At 37.8% G+C, this 20,831-nt stretch overlaps 1 protein-coding gene across 10 annotated transcripts in view; it reads right to left on the bottom strand.

Annotated features, from left to right (window-relative positions):
* The window catches only part of exd1 (exonuclease 3'-5' domain containing 1), a 31,540-nt gene that overhangs the window by 7,059 nt on the left and 3,650 nt on the right, over positions 1 to 20,831 (bottom strand). For 7 of the 10 annotated variants that reach the window (XM_008104463.3, XM_008104459.3, XM_008104442.3 and 4 more), the window contains 10 exons: positions 19,795 to 19,974; positions 16,568 to 16,636; positions 12,814 to 12,880; positions 12,603 to 12,733; positions 11,854 to 11,918; positions 8,357 to 8,443; positions 6,500 to 6,604; positions 4,183 to 4,263; positions 2,816 to 2,959; positions 805 to 996 (listed from right to left, as the gene is read on the bottom strand). In XM_008104463.3, the coding sequence (XP_008102670.1) occupies positions 805 to 996; positions 2,816 to 2,959; positions 4,183 to 4,263; positions 6,500 to 6,604; positions 8,357 to 8,443; positions 11,854 to 11,918; positions 12,603 to 12,733; positions 12,814 to 12,880; positions 16,568 to 16,636; positions 19,795 to 19,927 (1,074 nt within the window). In that variant the 5' untranslated portion in view covers positions 19,928 to 19,974. The remainder of the gene's footprint in view (positions 1 to 804; positions 997 to 2,815; positions 2,960 to 4,182; positions 4,264 to 6,499; positions 6,605 to 8,356; positions 8,444 to 11,853; positions 11,919 to 12,602; positions 12,734 to 12,813; positions 12,881 to 16,567; positions 16,637 to 19,794; positions 19,975 to 20,831) is intronic. The other 3 variants (XM_008104505.3, XM_008104512.2, XM_008104519.3) reach the window with 2 other exon arrangements.

The raw sequence follows: 20,831 nt of genomic DNA, 5'->3' as shown, positions 1-20,831 counted from the left end.
ACAAATGGCTCTTTAGGTAAAAAGAGAATGTTGAGTATAAGGATCATTTTATCCTTCTGAAAGTTTAAGTAAGGAGAGTCCAAATGAAGGGCCCATCAAGAAGGCGGTCTTCCAGGAAAGTATGAATGACCATCCCTTTGGGTGATTTTAGCTCAAGATATACATTTTTACTGAACCAGATAAAGCCATAGTAAGCCACCAAAATCAAACCACTAAACTGAATGTAATGTTCCCAAGTCAAACAGTCTAAAAGACAGAGTCCAGACAATGCCAAATCAAAATCTCAGAAAGTCGTGCCAAGATACAATCCAAGGGCAAGCAAAAACCAGAGGGAAGATAAATCTGAAAATAGATGTGAACAGCTCATCAACAGTTCCTTTGTTGCTATTGATGTGGCAGATGAAAAGGAACACAGGATTTGAATGAATTAGAATGAGAAAAAGAGGGACAACCACTAAAATGATTATGGAACAGATTTAGAAAGCTCTGAACGATACACTGCACAGATACAATAACCCCTATTTATGTGAGTTACAGAGAAATTTGTACTAAAGAGTGTGCTAAATTTGTACTAAAGAACTGGTATTTTCCCCATAGTAAAACATGGAAGCATCACAGAAAGGAAAGCATTCAAATATTGGCATTTTTGATAGAAATGAATTTTTGATAAATCACTTTAAATGATCTGAATTGGAATAATAAAATTCTAATAATCTGCAGGTCGAGGTTCTAAAACTCAAGAATGACAGAAATAAGGATTTATTTGAGCTCATCTTCTGGAGATGTCCCTGAGGTTAAACCTACCTCTGTGCTTCCAAAAAGGTCTGCAGATTCCTTCCGAAATGCATTAAGGTATCTATCCACTAAAGTTGTTAAATCAGACATAATTTCATCAAGCAGCATCAGGCGAAGAGGGAGGAGGTACACTGTTTCCAGAGCCAACACATTCAGCAGGGCAGGTGAAAGGGGTCTCATAAACCATACGTCAGGGTTTCTCTTCATGTCCACATGTAAAATGACAAAAATGTAATTATTTAAAATAGGAAAGGATGTTTAGTAATTCTCAAAAACTAGATCTGACCATCTAATGATTTTTTTTGCACTTTTATACCCCTCCAGACTCTCCAAACAGTCTTCTTTCTGGCCAAAAAAAGGGATCAATTGTCTATCCTAGAAGTTAAACAGAGGCTGGATAGCCATCTGTCAGGGGTACTTTGTGCTTTTCCTGCATGGCAGGAGGTTGGACTAGCTGGCCCATGTGGTCTCTTCCAACTCTATGATTCTATGAAGTATGCTTTAAATTTTAAAAAAAAATTTAATTTTAAAAAAAGCTTTAAAATTGATCACAGAAGCCAGCTGCGCTACTTTTAATAGTTACTATTACGTTTATGTTTATTTCTGCCATGCTTTTCTTGTGGGACTGGCATCTAAAGTGGCTCACAATCTTTAAAACAAAACAATTAAAAAAACCTATATAATATAAATATTAGAATTAAATATTTCATTTATTAAAACATGTTTTAAAACCTACTAAAGAGAATTCCTAATCTCAAATTCCCCACTCCATCTGAAAAACCTTCAAAAGCCTACCTAAAGAGATTTCAAAAGGATGGGTGGGGGGGTATTCTGGTCTCCCTGGGAAGGGTTCCAGGGTCCAGGGCAGCTATCAAGAAGGCCCTCTCTGACATCCTTATCAACTGAGCTTGTGATAGTAGTGGGACTGAGAGAAGGACCTCTCCTAAGGATCTCAGTGTATGAGCAGGTTTATATAGGGAAATAAGATCTTCCAAATAGCTTGGACCTGAACCAGATAGGTTATAACCAGCACTAATGAAGCTGTTGCAACAAGGGAGTTTTGTGCTCCTGGAAGCCAGCCTGAATAAACAATCTGGCCATGGCTCCTTAAATATTTTAAATTTTAAAATAAATATCCAAAATAGACTTCAGGCCAAGTATGATTTTGTTTGTTTTGTTCCATTCTAATTTGTTTCTTGACTCTCTTTCCAGCCTGCATGCACCACGGGTCCATATGGCATTGGCCACCCATGGTGGTTGAGAGCTATGATTCAGCATCCTCAAATTGCATTTGTCTCTGCTCTGAACTACCCAAGAAACAAGCAATTCAATTTTAACACAATAATTTAATAATAATTCTGATATCTCTTGTAGACATTATCAAAGTAACTTATGCACAAACTTCATTTTCAGCTATATGAATATTAAAGTTCAATTACTCTCATTCCGAGGTAAGAAAAACAAGCTTGTGGTCCCAAACAATGCTCCTGATGGGGCTCTTGGTTGCACCAAGCCCTGAAACCTACCTTTTATGATTCCAGCTCCCTTTTGTAGCTGTCAGTTCTCTCATCTTGCAGCCTTGGCTCTTTATTGCATTTTACCTTTTCTCTATTTGTTCTTTTCATGCACTTTCACTCTCAGACCTTTGTCCTCATTTCAGAGATGTTCTTAAGCTTTCTTCTTATCTCTTTTTCCTTCCATGAAGGTAAGTCTCTAATTACTTAGACTCTTTAACTTCCTGCAGGTCAAGTACTTTCAGAACATTGCTGCTCACCCTCCCAGGAACCAACAGGCTGACTATATTTAAGTAATACAGATTGTGGCATTTACCACTATCACACCGCAGCAAAAAACTTAAGATATTCAGTAAGTAGGCCTGTGACTAAATACAGAAGGTGCATGTCTGGAAAAAAAAGTATGTTCACTAAAGCAGTCCCTTATAAACAAACAGAAAGTATTGTACATATACAGTACTTGAAAGGTTATCATAAAATGGTGCTATTCCAGATGGCAGGATTACCTCAATCTCACGCTGCCTTAGATCCATGAAAGAGACATCCTTTCGTGACATTCCCAAGTATTCTATTAGGCACTCTTGCAAATTGCTGATGCGAAGTGGAAGAAATCCTCCTGTTTCTACTGAGAACTGCATAACATCTGCGACCTATGGAAGAAAACAGGGGATTGACATGACATTTCCACAATTTGAGGGCTTCAAAATATACAGGAATATTGCTGTAAACATTGCTGTGCCATACGTGCTATCTTAAAATTATTTATATACTTGCTTTTAATTCAGTGAATGCATTTTTGGAGATGTAAGAATTCTTTAAGAAATCAAAAGTATAAAGTTAGGTACAGGCATATAAGCAAAAGAATGTCACAAAAAACATAGCCCTGTGACAAACCATATTCCATGATTCATTAAGAAGTAACAAATAAATGCAGCACAGACAAAATTTTCAAGATGTTGTATCTATTTCCCCAAATAATGATACGTTTAAAATGGGGAGAGTTTTCAGAAGAAACAGAATTCATACTAGAAATTGAATGTTATGATTTAATTATATGCATATAGTATTAGCAAACATCCTTGAAGAGAAGGGCCTGCCAGGAACAGTTTTTCCTAGACAGATAACCTAGCCACAGTAGTTTGTGCACTGGTAACTTCCCTGTGTATAACACTACATGGAGCTGCCTTTGAATGCAACTTGGAAACTGCAGTTAGTGCAGATCACAGCAGCTAAACTGCTGACAAGAACATAACAGAGAAATTGTATAACATAACATGACTCCCTTATTCATGGATTCAATATCAAGGTTTCACTTACCCATGTTCCAAGAAATATTCCCCTTTAAAGGTGTTTGTGGGCCTGTCTAGGTTCTCCAGGGTGATTCCAGGATATACTTCTAGCCAAAGTATAGTCTAACTATAGAGTTCACTATTATCCACCACTCCAGCTATACATAGAGCATCTTGGAACTTATTCCCCATGGATATGGAGATTGTACTGTACTGGTCCCAAGCAGTTTCACTGTTTGCCTGCACACTTCTGGACTGAATTCAATCTTCATGACAATCAAAGTCCTAAATGGCTTTTGGACCTTGAAAGTGTTCTCTACAGGGCTCTTTTCTTTGTTCCATCGGGTGGGACATTCTTAACTAGATTTAAATTGTCTTCTTTTAATTGATCTGTTTAATATGTTTTAGGAAGTACAATTTACCTTAACTTTTAATTTTTAATTTTTTAGACTGGCTCAAACTGAGTTTATTACAGTATCTGCTGCCCTGAGATATAGAATCTGATACATCTTAATAAAGTGTTTCTTTCTAAATTGTCTTGGACTACCTTTTAAAATTACAGAAAAAAACAGCTTACAACCTACCTGTGTATCAAAGACATTAGTGAGCTCAATTCCATACTGGTGAGAAAGACAATCTGAAAGCCACCTGCAGTCATGAATAACCTAAAGAATGTGAGGAAGAAGCAGTATCACAGTTAATTGATCCAGATGTCAGCAAAAATAATCCTTGCTGTTTTTACATTCACAACACCGTTCTGAAAACGGAATTCCAGACAGGAAACAATCAGGGCCAGCTAACACCTCCCAACAAAAATTCACTCAGGGAGGAAACAGCCAGGCTTTAAAGTTGCAAAGCCATTACATGCTAATCATTTTGCCTAATTGCAGCGTTCATACTTGCCTCTAACAGACAAAAAAAAATCAGAAATATTGTATATTCACAAGCTTTAGGAAATAATATCCCCTGATGGCGCAGCATGTTAAAGCACTGAGCTGCTGAACTTCTGGACTGAAAGGTCTCAGGGTTGAATTGGAGGAGTGGAGAGAGCCCCCACTGTTAGCCCCAGCTTCTGCCAACCCTAAAGTTCAAAAACATGCAAATGTGAGTAGATCAATAGGTACTGCTCCGGCAGGAAGGTAACGGCGTGGCATGCAGTCATGCTACATGACCTTGGAGGAGTCTACGGACAACGCCAGCTCTTCGGCTTAGAAATGGAGATGAGCACCAACCCCCAGAGTTGGTCACGACTGGACTTAACGTCAGGGGAAAACCTTTACCCTTTACCTTAACTACCACAATTCCTCAATACTTTATTTCCCATATCACCATACTTCACCACAGCAAGGCGTGGCCGGGCACAGCTAGTATATATATAAATGTTCTGATAGTTTTTCCCTTAACTTAAACAACAAAAGTACACAACCAAAACACACCAAATTTGGCCACAAAAGACATGGTAATCCGGACTGTGTTTTTACATAAAAAAAACCAAGAAAAATAAAGTCCTAATTAGAGGGAGAGGAATAACTGTTTCTTTCCCATTGCTGCCAGTTAGAAGGCTAAGCTCCGCCCACTTTGTCTTCTAGCAACCCACTCAGCCATTTAATGGCGCCCAGGGCCTCTTCAATCAGGCCTCTTCCACACTGCCTATAAAATACAGATTATCTGATTTGAACTGGATTATATGGCAGTGTAGACTCAAGGCCCTTCCACACAGCTATATTACCCATTTATAATCTTATATTATCTGTTTTGAACTGGATTATCTTGAGTCCACACTGCCATATAATCCACTTCAGTGTGCATTTTATACAGTTGTGTAGAAGGAGCCTCATATAATCCAGTTCTAAGGAGATAATATAAGATTATAAATATACAGTAGAATCTCACTTATCCAACATAAACACCCCGGCAGAACGTTGGATAAGCGAATATGTTAGATAATAAGGAGGGATTAAGGAAAAGTCTATTGAACGTCAATTAACATTATGATTTTACAAATTAAGCACCAAAACATCATGTTATACAACAAATTTGACAGAAAAAGTAGTTCAATGTGCGGTAATGCTATGTAGTAATTACTCCATTTACGAATTTTGCACCAAAACATCACAATGTATTGAAAACATTGACTACAAAAACACTGACTTCTAAAAGGCCGACTGCATTGGATAATCCAGAACATTGGATAAGCAAATGTTGGATAAGTGAGACTCTACTGTAATATGAAAAATTTACTGTGGTTTAATAATACAGAACAATATAATCTCTAAAACCAGGACAGTAAATAAAGAGAAACACTCTGAAAGCAGGGGAATTGGAAATTCTAGAAAGGAAACAATCAAGGCCAGCTAACACTTCCCAACAAAGGATTCTCCCAGGCAGGAAGCAAACAGGCTTTGAAGCTGCAAGGCCATTAAATGCTAATCAAGGTGGCTAATTGCAGCATTCATACCTGCCACACTGAGACTATTAATTGCTATTCAACCTGGCCAACCAAGGATTCTGCAAGGTAGAAAGCGGCCAGGCTTGCAAACAGCAACCTGGCCAATCAAGATTTCCCCTAGATAGAAAACCCCCAGGCTCTGAAGCCATGAAGCTACTCTGTCCCATACAACCAGGCCTAGAAAAGATGCCCTATGTAGAAAGTGGCCAGGCTTTTAAGCTGCAAGACTATTCAGTACAGTTCAAGCTGGCCAAACACGGATTCCCCTACTAAGGAAGTAGACAGGCTTCAAAGCAGCTCTTTGATTGAGGGTGCTACTTCAGCTAATCCAGAAAACGACCAGGCTTTGAGGCTGCAAGGCTATTCACTGCCATTCCACCTGGCCAACAAATGATTTCCATAAGCTACAGCAATATGTGGCCGGGCAAAGCTAGTGTTTTATAAATACTTGCTTTCAAAATATGCTGATCTTCCAATATAATTTGAAGTCCATTCTTGAACACTCGAGGTCCCAGAAGAAAAATGTCAAATAAGAAAACTTGGCTTCTCGTTGCTACCTATGGTAAGTGTGCAGAACAGACCAGAATTAAAAGCACTATTATTTAAGTATTAGAATGAAAATGTTTTTATAAAATGAATCTCAGTAATTACTCTCCAGCAATTTCAGTATTGTATACATTTGACATCACAGTCAAATATACTTCAAGTAAAATGTTTAACAGCAGATTATGAAACTCACTATTTCCTCAATCTGTATTCATTAGGGGTGTATGAAATGGTAGAATCATTTTCGGGGGAAATGGGGTGGGGGGTTGGATTCATAATTCAGGATCTGGAGTTCCGTTTTCGTTCTGGGAAGACTCAGTCCATTGGCACCAATGGGGGAACTTTAGAGGCTCGTCTCTCCATCATTTATATGGCTATCAGGATGAAACTTGCCATGACTGTACGGCACATTTACAACTGCAAGCCTACCAAATTTCAAATCATTTCGCTAATCCATTTTGGGGAAATTGTTAAAAGTTTCTACCAATAACACTTTAAAAAAACATAAGAGGGTTTTCTGGGATTTGAAGTCCAAACCTGTGCGCACCACAAGATGGGAGGAGAATGGACAAAACCAGACCTGATTGGCTAAGAAACATGATGCAGCAAGTGTGTCTGCATTCACCACTTAGCCCCATCTACCATGGAGGAGTTGCTGCCTGCTTGTGCTTACAAAACAAATGAACAGTCAGAATACTAATGTGAAAAGTAAGTCCGAATCAACTAATATTTCCTGAATTTTTAGCCAAAGGATTAGATGGTCCGTTTTTTGCTCCAGCAAGGCTCTGAAGGGGTCCTTCCTGGACTGGCTCAGCTGCCAGATCTCCAAAATTATCTGAAAGCTGAACTGACAAAACAAATTTTGCATGCCCCTAGTATTCATCTGATTTTTTAAAGAAAAAAATATTCAAACAGATACAGTACTACAAAAATTTAGTTTCTTATATAATTACGAAAGACATGCAATTGACTAGCTAAAACAAAAGTGGTTCTGTATTTGTTTAAAGCTGCTAAAAGGAGATAGGAGTACATAGATCAGATTGGGGTACAGTGTATGGGAGACGAGGATAGTTGATGCATACATCTTTGGCTAAGCTACATTGGCACCAAGCTGGCAAATACCTGTATATCTGTATTTTATTTTAAGTGAACTAGATGTATGTTGTATGGTGTGTTTGTCCTATCTGTTCTTGATAAGGCCAACTGGCTAATCAATAAATTGTTGTTGATGATGATTAGACTAGCTAAAACAATTGACCTATCCATGACAGTAGTACCCTGTCTTAGGGTACTGCATGAAAAAGCTCCTGCTATGTAGTCTTGAAGAAAAAATGTTAGGGGTGGATAGAGCCCTATGGTGGAGTTCAAGGAGTACTCCAGGAATAGATGCTGGGGTCCACTGGCTGATGAACAGAACTTGATTTCACCTACATCCTGTGAATTGGTAGATAATGGTAGCTAGCAGTTTACTTGATTATTTTATAGTGAGAATAAATGTACTACATAAGCTAACCAATGTTATCAAGTTTCATCCTGCCTCCAATTTGAAGGTTCCCAGGGACATCACACTTCTATTTGTTAAACCAAAGATAGAACAGTCAAACTAAAAGGAGGAAAAAAAGAGGTGATACTAAAAAGCAAGGACAGAACATATTTTTCTTCTCTACATCTATTTCCCAGAAAGTGATTACTGTACTGATTAAGAATCACAGAATAAAAAATTCATACAAGTTTCAGGCAAAATTTTCAGTGTATTTTCTTACTTGAAGCCAAGACAGTTTTCCATAACGACATAAATTGATACCCTCGGCTGCTATACCGCATACAGTTTGCTTTTTGATGTGCATCATCTAGTGATAGGGAGGGGGGAAGAGAAATTATAGTTAAAGGCGTGTTTGGAAAACAAGGAATGCAACACGGACTTTTTTTACTATCAAACGTAGTGAGTAATTTCAATATGGATAAAACGTAGTAGGGCTTTTATAGGATGGTTCATAAAGAATAAATCAGAATGTCAATTTCTTGGACATTACTTATACAGACATATTTTCAGATTAAGGCATTCTAAAGCATAACAGAATACCCTTCCTTGTATTTCCCTAAATAGATTACTAGATTATTCCCTCCTGAATTCTCAAAATGTATACTGTAGTTATGCTTTTCTTTCCTCAAATTAGGTGATTTGGGGAGGCGAGTGTCAAACAATTCACTTAAGAATTCTTATGCTTAGTTATTCAGTTGAAACATTTCACTCCATGCACCTGAGGAAGATTTAGTTTATGACAGCTTATACAATAGAGTCTCACTTATCCAACATAAACGGGCTGGCAGAATGTTGGATAAGCGAATATGTTGGATAATAAGGAGGGATTAAGGAAAAACCTATTAAACATCAAATTAGGTTATGATTTTACAAATTAAGCACCAAAACATCATGTTATACAACAAATTTGACAGAAAAAGTAGTTCAATGCGCAGTAATGTTATGCAGTAATTACTGTATTTACGAATAAAGCACCAAAATATCACGATATATTGAAAACATTGACTACAAAAATGCGTTGGATAATCCAGAACATTGGATAAGTGAGTGTTGGATAAGTGAGACTCTACTGTACTACCAACTCCATTCTCTCAGTCACTAAGGTGTTACAAGATTCCCTTGCATACTGATCTTCTGGACTAATACAACTCTTTGATATTATTTACTCAGACTTTGGACTGTATCATTTGACTGCTTTTGATACACCAGTCTTCATTATTAATGCAATCCCATTTTTCCTTGGTTTTTCATTTCCTGAGTCACTGTGTAATTCTTTGACTAAACATTTCTGTAGATTATAACTTGCTTGCCTCCAATCTTGATATATAAAATGTACTGTCAGTTTGTAGGACCAAGTTAACAAAAAAAAAAACACTGACGCAAATACCACCAAATTTGGCCACAATACACCAACACATCCAAGGTATGACCTCCACTAAACAAACAAACAAACAAACAAACAAAAAACCAGGAATGAGCATAAAGTCCCCCAAAACCAAGATTAAGTAACAGTGCAATGGAAGAAAAAAAATGCACCAACCATCCATAGTGAGCTGGCTGTCCCTGCTGGAGCCAAGTGAGGTCCAGCCATGGAGTCAGGCTGCGGCTTGGACACACACTGTAGAACGGATGCAGTTGGGCCCCACTTTTAGCTCAATTTGCCCTTAGCAAAGATGGCAGCCGCTCAGCTGCTTTCCTTCTTCCCCTCTCTGGGGGGAAAGGCCCATGTGTGACCTTAAGCAAGATGGCAGCTTTCTGTCCTTGCCCCTTCACAGCTGCTGCGTGTGTGCTCCTGTTAAGGCTCTGCCTGGGACCCCCCCCATTCCTTTTGGGTTGGGCCTCTTCTTCTGGACTTTGACCACCTTGGGCCCCGTGTTGGTTGACAGACTGATGTTCTTCGCGTCAGTGGCCAAGGCGAGTAGCAGAACTACCAATTCAAATTGCCAAGGGAAGATATTTGGGAAGAAATTCTGTACTGCACCACTGGTTGCGCCTTGCCTAAAACAGCACCCTCTTTCCCACCTTGACCTTTGCAGAACCTAAGTTAGCCTAGTAACTTTGAAGGCTGCATCTTAAGACCTCTTTGATGGCTGGGAGTTCTCGTTTTCCTAAGCCTGCAGCCTCTTCTGCCCAAGAATGCAGCTAGAATATAATACAGCCCAAACATTTTATGTTGGGTGACATGCCAGGGGCTACAACAGGCATGGGTAAACTTGGGCCCTCCAGGTGTTTTGGACTCCAACTCCCACAATTGCTAACAAACAGTACACTAGGAATAGTGGGAGTTAAAGTCCAAAACACTAGGTGGGCCCAAGTTGGCACATGCTTCCTGTTTGGAATAATAAATGTATACATACATACACACATATAGTATGACATATGTATCATATAATCTGAGCTGTTAGAAATTGTTGGAGTTGAAGTTCAAAACACCTGGAGGGCCCAAAATGGAAATTCCAAACAGGAAACAATCAGAGCTAGCAAACACCTCCCAATACAAGATTCCCCCAGGCACTAAGCAGCCAGACCTTGAAGCTGCAAGACTATTCAATGCTAATCAAGGAGATCAATTGCAACATTCACATCTACCTCAAGCAGAGAAGAGTTATTCTACCACCATGGACATTTCAGATATATAAACCTCTTTGTTACCCAACTTGATTAGCACTGAATAGCCTTGCAGCTTCAAAGCCTGGCTGCTTCTCGTTACTTTATTTTCCATACCACCAGACTACACCACAGCAATGCGTGGCTGGGCACAGCTAGTGTTCATATATTCAATTTGCTGTTTTACAATGCCTATTTTTCCCTAAGTCTGACTTCTCACATTCTAAGGTCTGATAATATGGTGTTCAGTTTGAACATGTCACAGCTGAACATTCTATCAGCTTAAGCCCAGTTGCTTCATTAGCCACAGCGCTACTTGTTCTTGTCCTCTGCTCTTCCCTAGCAGCTTGCTGACTGCCATCTGACCCTGGAGACTCATCTTCTAGCAGATGCTCTTGTTTCATTTTGCATTTTCTCATCACAGGGTGTTCAAGTTAGAAAGCTTCAGGAGTGGTTTACCACTGCCTTCCTTCTAATACTAACAAGAGTTAGCTATGGCACCACTGTTGTTGTCTCTGTAAGATCTTCCACCAGTATCATTTCCGCGACTTGCAGTTTCTCAAGTCGCTCCTGACACGAAAAGAATATCTCCCTCTATTGCAACTGTACATAGTAGCTGTTTTGCATTTTTTGTTTTGGCTCTTCTACAATAGCCTGTCTGATATGGAAGACCCAACAAGCAGTGCTACTATCATTGTCATTGCCTCTTGCCTCACAGAGCCATACAATCTCTCAACCAACAAAAGGCCGGGCAATAGTTAATGAGATTCTACCACCTCTCCATTGAATTCACTACTTTCAAACTTTTAATAAAAATCCAAATACTTTAGCTGCCCCATCTTGGCTCTGAGAGGAAATAATCTCAAAGGAAATAAATTCACCACCACCATCCCAGGATAGTAGCCAATTGTATGATGCTGGTCAAGACCAGTGACACACAGCTTTTCATACCATTCCTTATAGCATGTTCAAATCGAAAAATCTGGTAGAAAAGTGGCTGGAACTGCAATACTGATCAGAAGAGCCTAACACACAAATATGCTTTTCCCAGTGTAAAAACCAACAGTAGACTGAGCAGAAGACTCAAGCAGAACACAAGATTATACTCACTGCATAGCCAAATTTCTTCTGGAATTGATCAACAACAACATATTCAATTTTCTCCCTCTGATCTTCTGCAATATAAAAAGTATACATTAAAATCTTGTTTGATTGTACTCAGTATAACCTCCTGAAGCAGCCCCCCCATGATGGGTCACATGTCTTATTATGGTCAGCCTACGCGGGGATTGATGATGACGGGAGCTGCAGTCAAATGCATTTGAAGGGGAAGAAGAGACACCTCCTTCCTCTGAAGTCCACTCCAGCTTCAGAAAGGGCTGGAGAGGGACTGAGCCCTTCATCCTGGCTTCAACAACTTTCTGAGTTGCTTATGTGTGATTCCTTGTTGCCTATAGCTACCAAGTGAAATGCTTCAAATACAAGAATATTATAATTTTGAGCTGTAACCTTTTCCAGGCTTTCTTGGAAGAGATAAAACTTTATACTTGTTTATACATTTATAGCAGCGTTGCTCACAAATATTCAGTTTTGCACCAGCACCTAATTCACATCTCTCTTTTTTAATGATGAAGTTAATCATTTAAAAAAAAATTTGGCAGCATAGCAAACTGCTACTTAGTTGTTACATACAGTCCTTCAGATATTGACAGAATGCAACTCTTGGCCATCCTTAACATTCATTCTGCTGCTGGCTTGGGTTATTAGGTCTTGCAGTCCCCCAACACATGGAAATCCGTAAGTGGGATACAAAAACATGATCCACAGTTTAGATATCAGACCTAATTTCTTTTAGTTACCTGTAAAGATATATTTGAAGGTACTCAGCCTGACCTCCTGCATCTCTTGGAAATGAGCTTCAAGATCCTGAATGCTTGGCTTCAATGGTTCTCCTTTGTTTGATGTAGGTATTTTGGTAACTGCAATGTCTCTGCACAAATTATGTTATTCATATGTTTAGTAATTATTTTACTTAAATAAGGAGTCTGAAAAAACCCTCTTCATACATACCTACACTTAGTGGCAGTTGTTGTTTTTCCTTCTCCTGCATGTTGTTCTATGTTATCAAGTAACTCCACTGAAACATAAACCAGCAGGTCCTATTATAGAAACAACCTTCAACCAGGAACTACGCTTGACCCACAGAAAGTGGAAGATGTGCCAAAACCTTCAATGTCAAGTAATAACACAATGACTATCAATCAAGTAAAACTACCAAAATTGGAGCCAGAAGGAAATGGGCATTGATTCTGCATGTTTGAAGTACACTGCAGTTTTACATTAAATACACACACTTTATGAAAGCAGAAAATGGCCCCATTGATTCGTTCTCCTGAACGATTCCCTACAATCCTTTAGATGCTATTGACAAAAAAAGGTAGGATTATTTCACTGACATATTTGGAAAAATAAGCTGCCTAAACTAAAAATGAAGCTAGCTTAAGAAAGACAAAATTAAATATGTATAAGGTTTTAAGGTTAGTGGGGGTAAAGTAAACAACATTCAGGGAACATAAGAAGGGTAGGTAATGTGTATGGTACAAATAATGATTTTAGACAGTTTTTTACTTTTAATAATTATTTGAGTAACTATGATATTTAATTCTATTTTATATTTTGTAGGTTTTTTAATTGTATAGTTTTTAAGATTGTATGCCACTTTGAGTCCAAGTCCTGGGAGAAATGCAGAATGATGATGATAATGGTGATAATAATACAATTCAATGTAAACCTAAACCATAATTCTCCCCTGCAATCCTCTTGATTTTAATCATATTGTACAAGTGAAAAACAGAAAAATGTGATAACAACCATTTCCTGTATCCCCCTCAAAAATGTACATGGGATAAATTAAATTGAACTATGAACTATTAACGGGTAAGTCAAATATTAGAAACTACTCATCACTGGGACACTGGCACTTGAATGTGTTTCAGCCGTGAACATTTTGGTACTTTTCAGTTGATCACTTTATGCCCATCAGCATTCTTTAAATTCAGATGCCCACATGGAACAATGAGAATTTAAGTTCTTTCTTTGCTAGGATACAGTGCACCTGGAGGGATGTTGCCACTAGGTCTGGGCCCACAAAGCCTTGCATTCCTACTTATGGCACTGTACTTTTTCCCCTCCCCTAGTTTACATGTTACAGTTGAAGACAGAAAGGTTAACCCATGGGCTCAATGTGGAAGGGAAGGGTTAATTTTCTTCTTCCATTGCACTGTGCCTCACCCAAAATCCCCCAGGGCAAACTCAGATTAGGAAAAATGTTCCAGTGATATCAATAGAAGCCACCTTTACCCCAAGCTTTACTGCATCAAGTTGAGGCAATTTTTCTTCAGGAGAGAAAGAAAGAGGAAAATATGTAGGAGAAGGATAGTCACAAATACATGACTAAGGGGGAGGACAAAATCGGCAAAAATTTGCACGTGCCAATCTAAATATGAACATATATAAGCATAATTATTATTAAAAACAGGCACATTACAAAAGATTGTACAAAAGATACAGAGACATCAAATGTATAAAATAAAATGTAAAAAAATCAAATTATTGTTTTTCTTTCAGACAGATATTTAATAAACTAAACTGGCAGAAGTAACTTGAAATCAAAGTGCTAGCTTGAGAGATTTTGTTACTTCTAAATTACTTTAAATAATACTAAACAACCTGAGAGAGAGAAGGAGAGAAAATTGCACAAAAAATCAAATTGTGTAATTTTAGATAAGGATTTAAAACATTCTGTTCAGTAATCTCTAAACTATATCCAATTTTCTCTTTAACATGTTAAAAGGATATAGCAACTTGTAATTATTTTTCTTAGTGCAACTGATCTTCCACCAACAGAAAAAAATGAAGACAGAAGCATTTTTGTGGAGGGCTGTGATGACAATTTGCTGTAAGAAATTCTCCCCAGCATATTATTGGCTTTCACACAACCACTTTCACTACACTCTAAAGCACATCCTTAAAAAAGAGGGACATAGCAATAGAGATATACAGGGTTCCCTCGCTACTTCGCGGTTCGCTTTTCGCGCCCTCGCTGTTTTGCGGGTTTTCAAAAAATATTAATGTACACATTTATTTTTTATTTTTGCTGTTTTGCAGGTTTTATTAAGTTTTTTTTTCAAGTGAAACATGGTAAAAAATTATGAAACGGTTTTGGAAGGGGGGAAAGGGAGAAATAAAGGGAGAGGCGGGAGAGTAGGGAAGGGTTGGAAATAAAAAAAAAGTTATTTAGCTTCCATTCTTCTTCTCTGCCCATGTACTATATATTGTAACTGCTAAAATAAAGTATAACTATTACAATAAATATAGTGTCCCCAATTCACAGATTTTCACTTATTGCGGGTGGTCCTGGACGTAACCCCCGCGATAAGTGGGGGAACACTGTATGTCCTAGCAAAGTTTGCCCTTTGTATTTCTTACAAAATTGCTGTTACTGCAGAATGAAATGAATGAAATGTATAGCTCTTCACCCAGGGAGTTCAGCGTTGTGTGTCTGTATTTATTCAGACTAGCAGTAAGTATTAGCCCTTCACGTATCCTATGACAACTTCATGAGCTTGGCTGGGAAACATAGGAGGCAATAGGAAGATGCAGCTGGTAAGGAGACACTAGTGCAAAACACACACATATTTTTTCCAGACAAAACCAGGGTTCTGAACAAGTGACAGGATGTCCCTCTGGAAGAACACAAAATGTATCTAACTCTATTGAAGGAATAAAAATGAATAGGGAAGAAAATCTGGGCAGAAGATCCACTTCCAGGTCCCTTAAAATATTGTTTTTTAGGGTGGTTTTTTTTGCTGAGGTTTTCTCTGAAGTGAGGAAATGCTTCTTCTACCCTTCTGTCAAAACAGAACAAAACAAAAAAGCAGAAATGGAAATATCTTCTTATTAAGATCACTGAAGTGTTGCAAAAGTGATGCAAATTTCTAAGTTTTCTAGAAATCTTCATAAAATATGATGGCACAAAAACAAGGAATTAGGGCAAGGGGGGGGGGGAGTCCAACAATCTGGTTTGGTACAGTGATCATTGTGTGAATATAAAATTGCAACATCAATACTGCCAACTCAGTGAAGAGGAAAAATGTTAAAGTATCAGCTGTAGCTTTGCTGGGGTGCAGAGTTAATGTTTTTTCTTCACCACACAAATGAAGGTCCTTTGATACCCCCAAGAAAGGTTCATTGGCCTTTTCAGTAGTCATAGACTCATGGAGCAAAACAATAGTCAGATTTTCCCACCTCACAGAGAAAATGCCATAAACTGAAGCATGGAAGAAAATTACATCTTTCTGTCATTGCTACAGCTAGCACTTTTCCCTCTTTCTCTTTTCAGGCACTCTTGTCTCCTCCAAGTTGCCCTATTTTTGCTCCTTCTGTCCTTACAATCTCCAACTACCTTTTCTTTCCTTCCCCTCTACTCTTCTTTCTAATCTTCTACCTTGTTTTTTCTCCTTCGTCGGTTCTTGTCTCACATTCGTACCCACCTAACATTCTGAATACATGCTCCCGCAACTGCTCATCAAATTGTGTATTTAGTTTAAAGATATGACAATTAAAGGTTGGGATAATTAACTGATTGAGAAGTATTTGTTACAGTAAATTTTGAGTGGAACCTCAGAATGACCCCCAATTTATTCATTTTAATGAAGACATTGCAATTATTAAGAGTAAGAAAACATAATAGTAAGAGGGAATTAAAATTCCTGTGGCATACAGCCTAACAGAAAATGCCCAAGTAAAAGGAGGGGCATCTCACCATTAATAATTTCATAGCCAAAAAACATCTTGACTCCTGGTACATATCTGCCACTTTCCAAGTTTTTAACTGAAATACAGAAAGAGAAATGTTACCGACTTAGATTAGAATCTAAGATATAAAATGAGAAATAGGAATTACCATGAAGGTTCATTCTGGGATGGGCAGGAGGAGAAATGCATTATGATTGGGTTTAACTTCAAGGTGCCAGGTGAATTGTTTTTAATATTTTGCCAGTCTGGTTGGCATGCAGGTGTTAAGCCCAGTCCTGATGGATTGCTCCTTCATGCCATATCAATAATATAAGCACTCCTCAATGCAACATGGATGGAGCAATATAGGAATGATTTTGTAATTATGGAACTCTCCTGCAAATATTTGTTCTTATGCTCGATTTGTTCATATATATTCTGTTATTTGTATAAATTGCTTATTCACATTGGAGAGGATGTCATACTTGAATATATACAAAGTAGGACATTAATTAAAATAAGCAAGTTGTGTAGGACATTGCCATTATTTTCCTTTCTTCTTGAGTTACATAATATTGTCATCACCAGCTTCAGGGTGCTTGGAAAAGCTCAGCCTGTTTTAACAGGTTTGTTGTCTTTCTTATGCAAGGTCTACACTTCTTGACCATTTAAAAGTCTTGTTTGATATTCAGAGGTGGTGAAGGTAGTTTCTACCATTAGTTGCCATGAATGTTTAGCAATACAGCAAGATCTAGATATAGAAATTAAGCACTTTGAATATCCTGCCAGATTCAACTTTCCAAATAAGACTCTGGTCTGTCAAGAACTAAGTTCTTTAGCCTCTTCTTTTTCAAGCTAACCAAGACTGTTTTTTTAAAAAGCAACAAAATGTAAAGCTGAAAATACAACAGGAGGAACCTTTGCACACATGACTATAATAGTTCAACCGTATCATGGTTTTGGAATATTATCAATAGATGCCAGCTATTGAGTAACTAGGGCAGTACAAATGATAATTTTTCTTCTCCTGCTGAATAAAATATAGCTGTATTAATTATTTCTCAATGCTATTAGAATGCATTCAACAAACATTTTAAGTATTTGATCCAGTGTTCACATAAACAGAACAATTTCAAGTACTATTTTGCACTCCAGTGTACTATGTAAAGTCAACAGGACAAGTAAAGAATTCCCAGCATGAGGGTAGCTAAGGAATTTTTAATAATAAATTACATTTCATTTATACAAAATACATTCAGAATTACATAAGCAACTCTTGGTTATTTAACCAATCTTACAGCCTTGAAATTTCACAAAAACATAGGCCCCTTTAAATAACTCTAATATTAAAATGTCTGCACTTTTTGGTGGAGTGGGGTAGCTATATCTAACAATATTCTGCTGATAGAATCTTACAGAGAAGAAAAACGGTATTCAGTGCAGTATAGGAATGCTGTTACTTACATAATGTATGTTTTTTCCTTAATAGATACAAGTAAAATACTACAAAGATGCAACAAATATATTCAATCTGTAGGGTCCTAAGAACTAACCACTGAGCTTTCAAATTAAGTCTCTTGCAACAGTTCTGTTATTGTTTTGCTCCACGAACACGTCAGGAGTTGGAAAAGAAGATCCATGGGATCTCTTACAACTCTATAGTCCTTTCAGAACAATTGACATGGCAATCATTCCAGGATGTCCAGTGCTTATGATTGTCTGCTTTGATAAAAAACAGAGACTAGGCTTCCTCTTAACTGAATTTCTTCCTGTTCATCTAGGATCGCAGACTGATAATAATGGCAAATAACTGAATACACAGCTAGAGGCAGAAGAGAGGAATGCTGTACTGCCACTCTACCTGCCAGGAAGACACACCTGAAACACAAAGCAATTCATGTGCTTTTAATCCCAGAGTAACCTGGAATTCAGAAGTGTATGGACTAAACCTCCTATACCCTGTAGAGATATATCAGAGTCTTTTGAACTTCTAAGTACAATATTGCTTATGACAAGGCTGCATTTTAAGCAGTTGTGTAAGAGTTAGCACTACTAAAATACTGTGGGCATTTTTGTTCCTTTCTTTGAACTTTCCTTATGTATAAACATAATAATTTATAAGACTAAAGTCTACATTGCCTAAGAATGAGAAGTTATATCTATCATGAATGTTCACTCTAGGATGGCAAGAGAAGCTATTTGTTCTACTAAGGGATTAGTCCCCACGTGCCCCCTAGACAGACAGGAGTTAACATTCTTTTCAGTTACTACCATTAAATTCTCTCCCTTTCCAACCATTATCTAACTTTGTATATTATGTATTTTATTAATCAGGTGTTTATTTTTCTTCATTTTGGGAGGGTTTTCTGTGAATCAACTTCTCTGTTATCCTTTGAGACCCAATGGGTAGATATTTTGTGAATTGTCATATTTTCATGATTTCTCTCATCCCCAATCAGAGGGACAGTCTTCTTTAAATTTTTCTCCAGAACCCTCCTTTTTTCCTGGCTCTCTCCTCTTATTTTCTTTTCTATATCTAAGCTTTTACTTTACACATATTTTATAGTAATAAGTCTCTCTTCATAAGAGGAAAAGGCTTTAAACCCATCCAGCATCAAAGCAGGATAATAAAAATTGGCAAGGGAATCTAACAGTAGCAATAGAAAATAATGTGGATTCCTGCCTATTCGATTGTCATGCATGGATTAACTCGTTAGTAAAGGAGATTGCTCCTCAGTGCCTTCCTGAGAACGGATAACAAGCATATGGACCAATATGTGATATAATACTGGAACATCGCAAGCTGTCAATTAATATAATGTACTCTGTTCCATTTGCCCCTTTAATTTTTCAAACAATGATTACAAGTAGAATCAGTTTTAATACGATCTTTTACTCCCCACTATTGTTTCGCGAAGCTATTTTGAAAATGTCTTTTAAAAGGATACCCAAGTGGTTGACCATAGGTCTGATAAGATCTTAAGAAGTTCTTGGGGCCTAGACTTTGATTTACAGGAACGTTATTTCTTTCTCTTGAGAGCTCAAGAGTTTATTTGGATTTGAGTATAACAACTTTTGATATTTACTCATATACTTTATTATTGACATACTTCACAACTATACACTAAAAACATAATGCTAAACCAATGCCTGAAAATGGAGAAGCTGCCTGTCCTCTAATCTAGAAGACCAAAGAATACCCATTAAGCAATAATTTTCCAAAGAAACTGATGTAATTCAAAACAAGAGCAGAACCTTTATTTAGAAGAATACTTGGGCTGGGATCCAAATGTTGCAAAACCCCCTGGAATGTGCTGTGTTTCAGTGTGAGTTTCACAGTTCTCCCAAGAATGCCATGGAGAAAGTGCTGGTCACTGCTTCGATCCATTGTGGGTTTTTCCTCCAAGGAATCTAGTGCTCAACCTAAATGAGAAACTAAATCAAGACAACTTGTGTTAAATCACTTCTAGAACTCCAATAACTTCAAAAGGAAACAGTATGTTGAATCAGCTTGAATATAAAACTCAAGAACCTGGGTTATTCCAATGCTGTTAATGATATATACCGCAATTCTTGTATTTTTATGCCACCTATTTTCCAGTGAGGGACCCATGGGGCTCTTAAACAAATTTGGTTTAAAACATGGCAATAATATCAACAAATTAAAGTATCACCATTTCTGAGATGAGTTTAAGCTGCACAGAGACAAATGGTATGTAAACCTCTTCTTTGGTCAGTGCTCCCGCCCTTCACTTTCCTTCTATACAGACTGAATTACATAATGCAGGTAGCTCTGTTACAGAGCTGGAATAGAACATGTCAGGGCAAGGATACCTATAAGATTCAATTGAAACTGTATCAGCATGAAGAAAATAGACCCTGGCTATTGACAGTTGCTGTCATACTTCTGGGAAAAGGTACAAAAAGGAATCCCCTTTCGTGCTTAGATGTGCCTGCATTCATCCCTGAAGAGCCAGGTCTACTATTATACTAGGACCCTCATATTCCCAGGGAACAGGTTCCTGAACTTATTGTGGAATCAGGAAACAGTGGCTAATAACGAAGTCTACTGAAATTAACAATTTCTACTAGAACTTACTGGAGATTCACCCTAGAGGACCAAGAACATTCCTAGAGCTGTATCCATTCTAGGAATTTGCTAGGTCCCCCAGGGCAAATCTATGGTAACTTCTGGTAGAAGCGTAACATATAACCATATTGGAGGATTTAGAAATTTCTTAGGGCATATGGGTAAGTGAAATTGGAAGGTACCGAAGGGGGGGGGGGGTTAC

This window comes from Anolis carolinensis, chromosome 1 (genome assembly GCF_035594765.1).
Source record: "Anolis carolinensis isolate JA03-04 chromosome 1, rAnoCar3.1.pri, whole genome shotgun sequence".
In the NCBI taxonomy this organism is placed as follows: Eukaryota; Metazoa; Chordata; class Lepidosauria; order Squamata; family Dactyloidae; genus Anolis; species Anolis carolinensis.
This window is presented reverse-complemented; position numbering and strand designations above follow the sequence as displayed.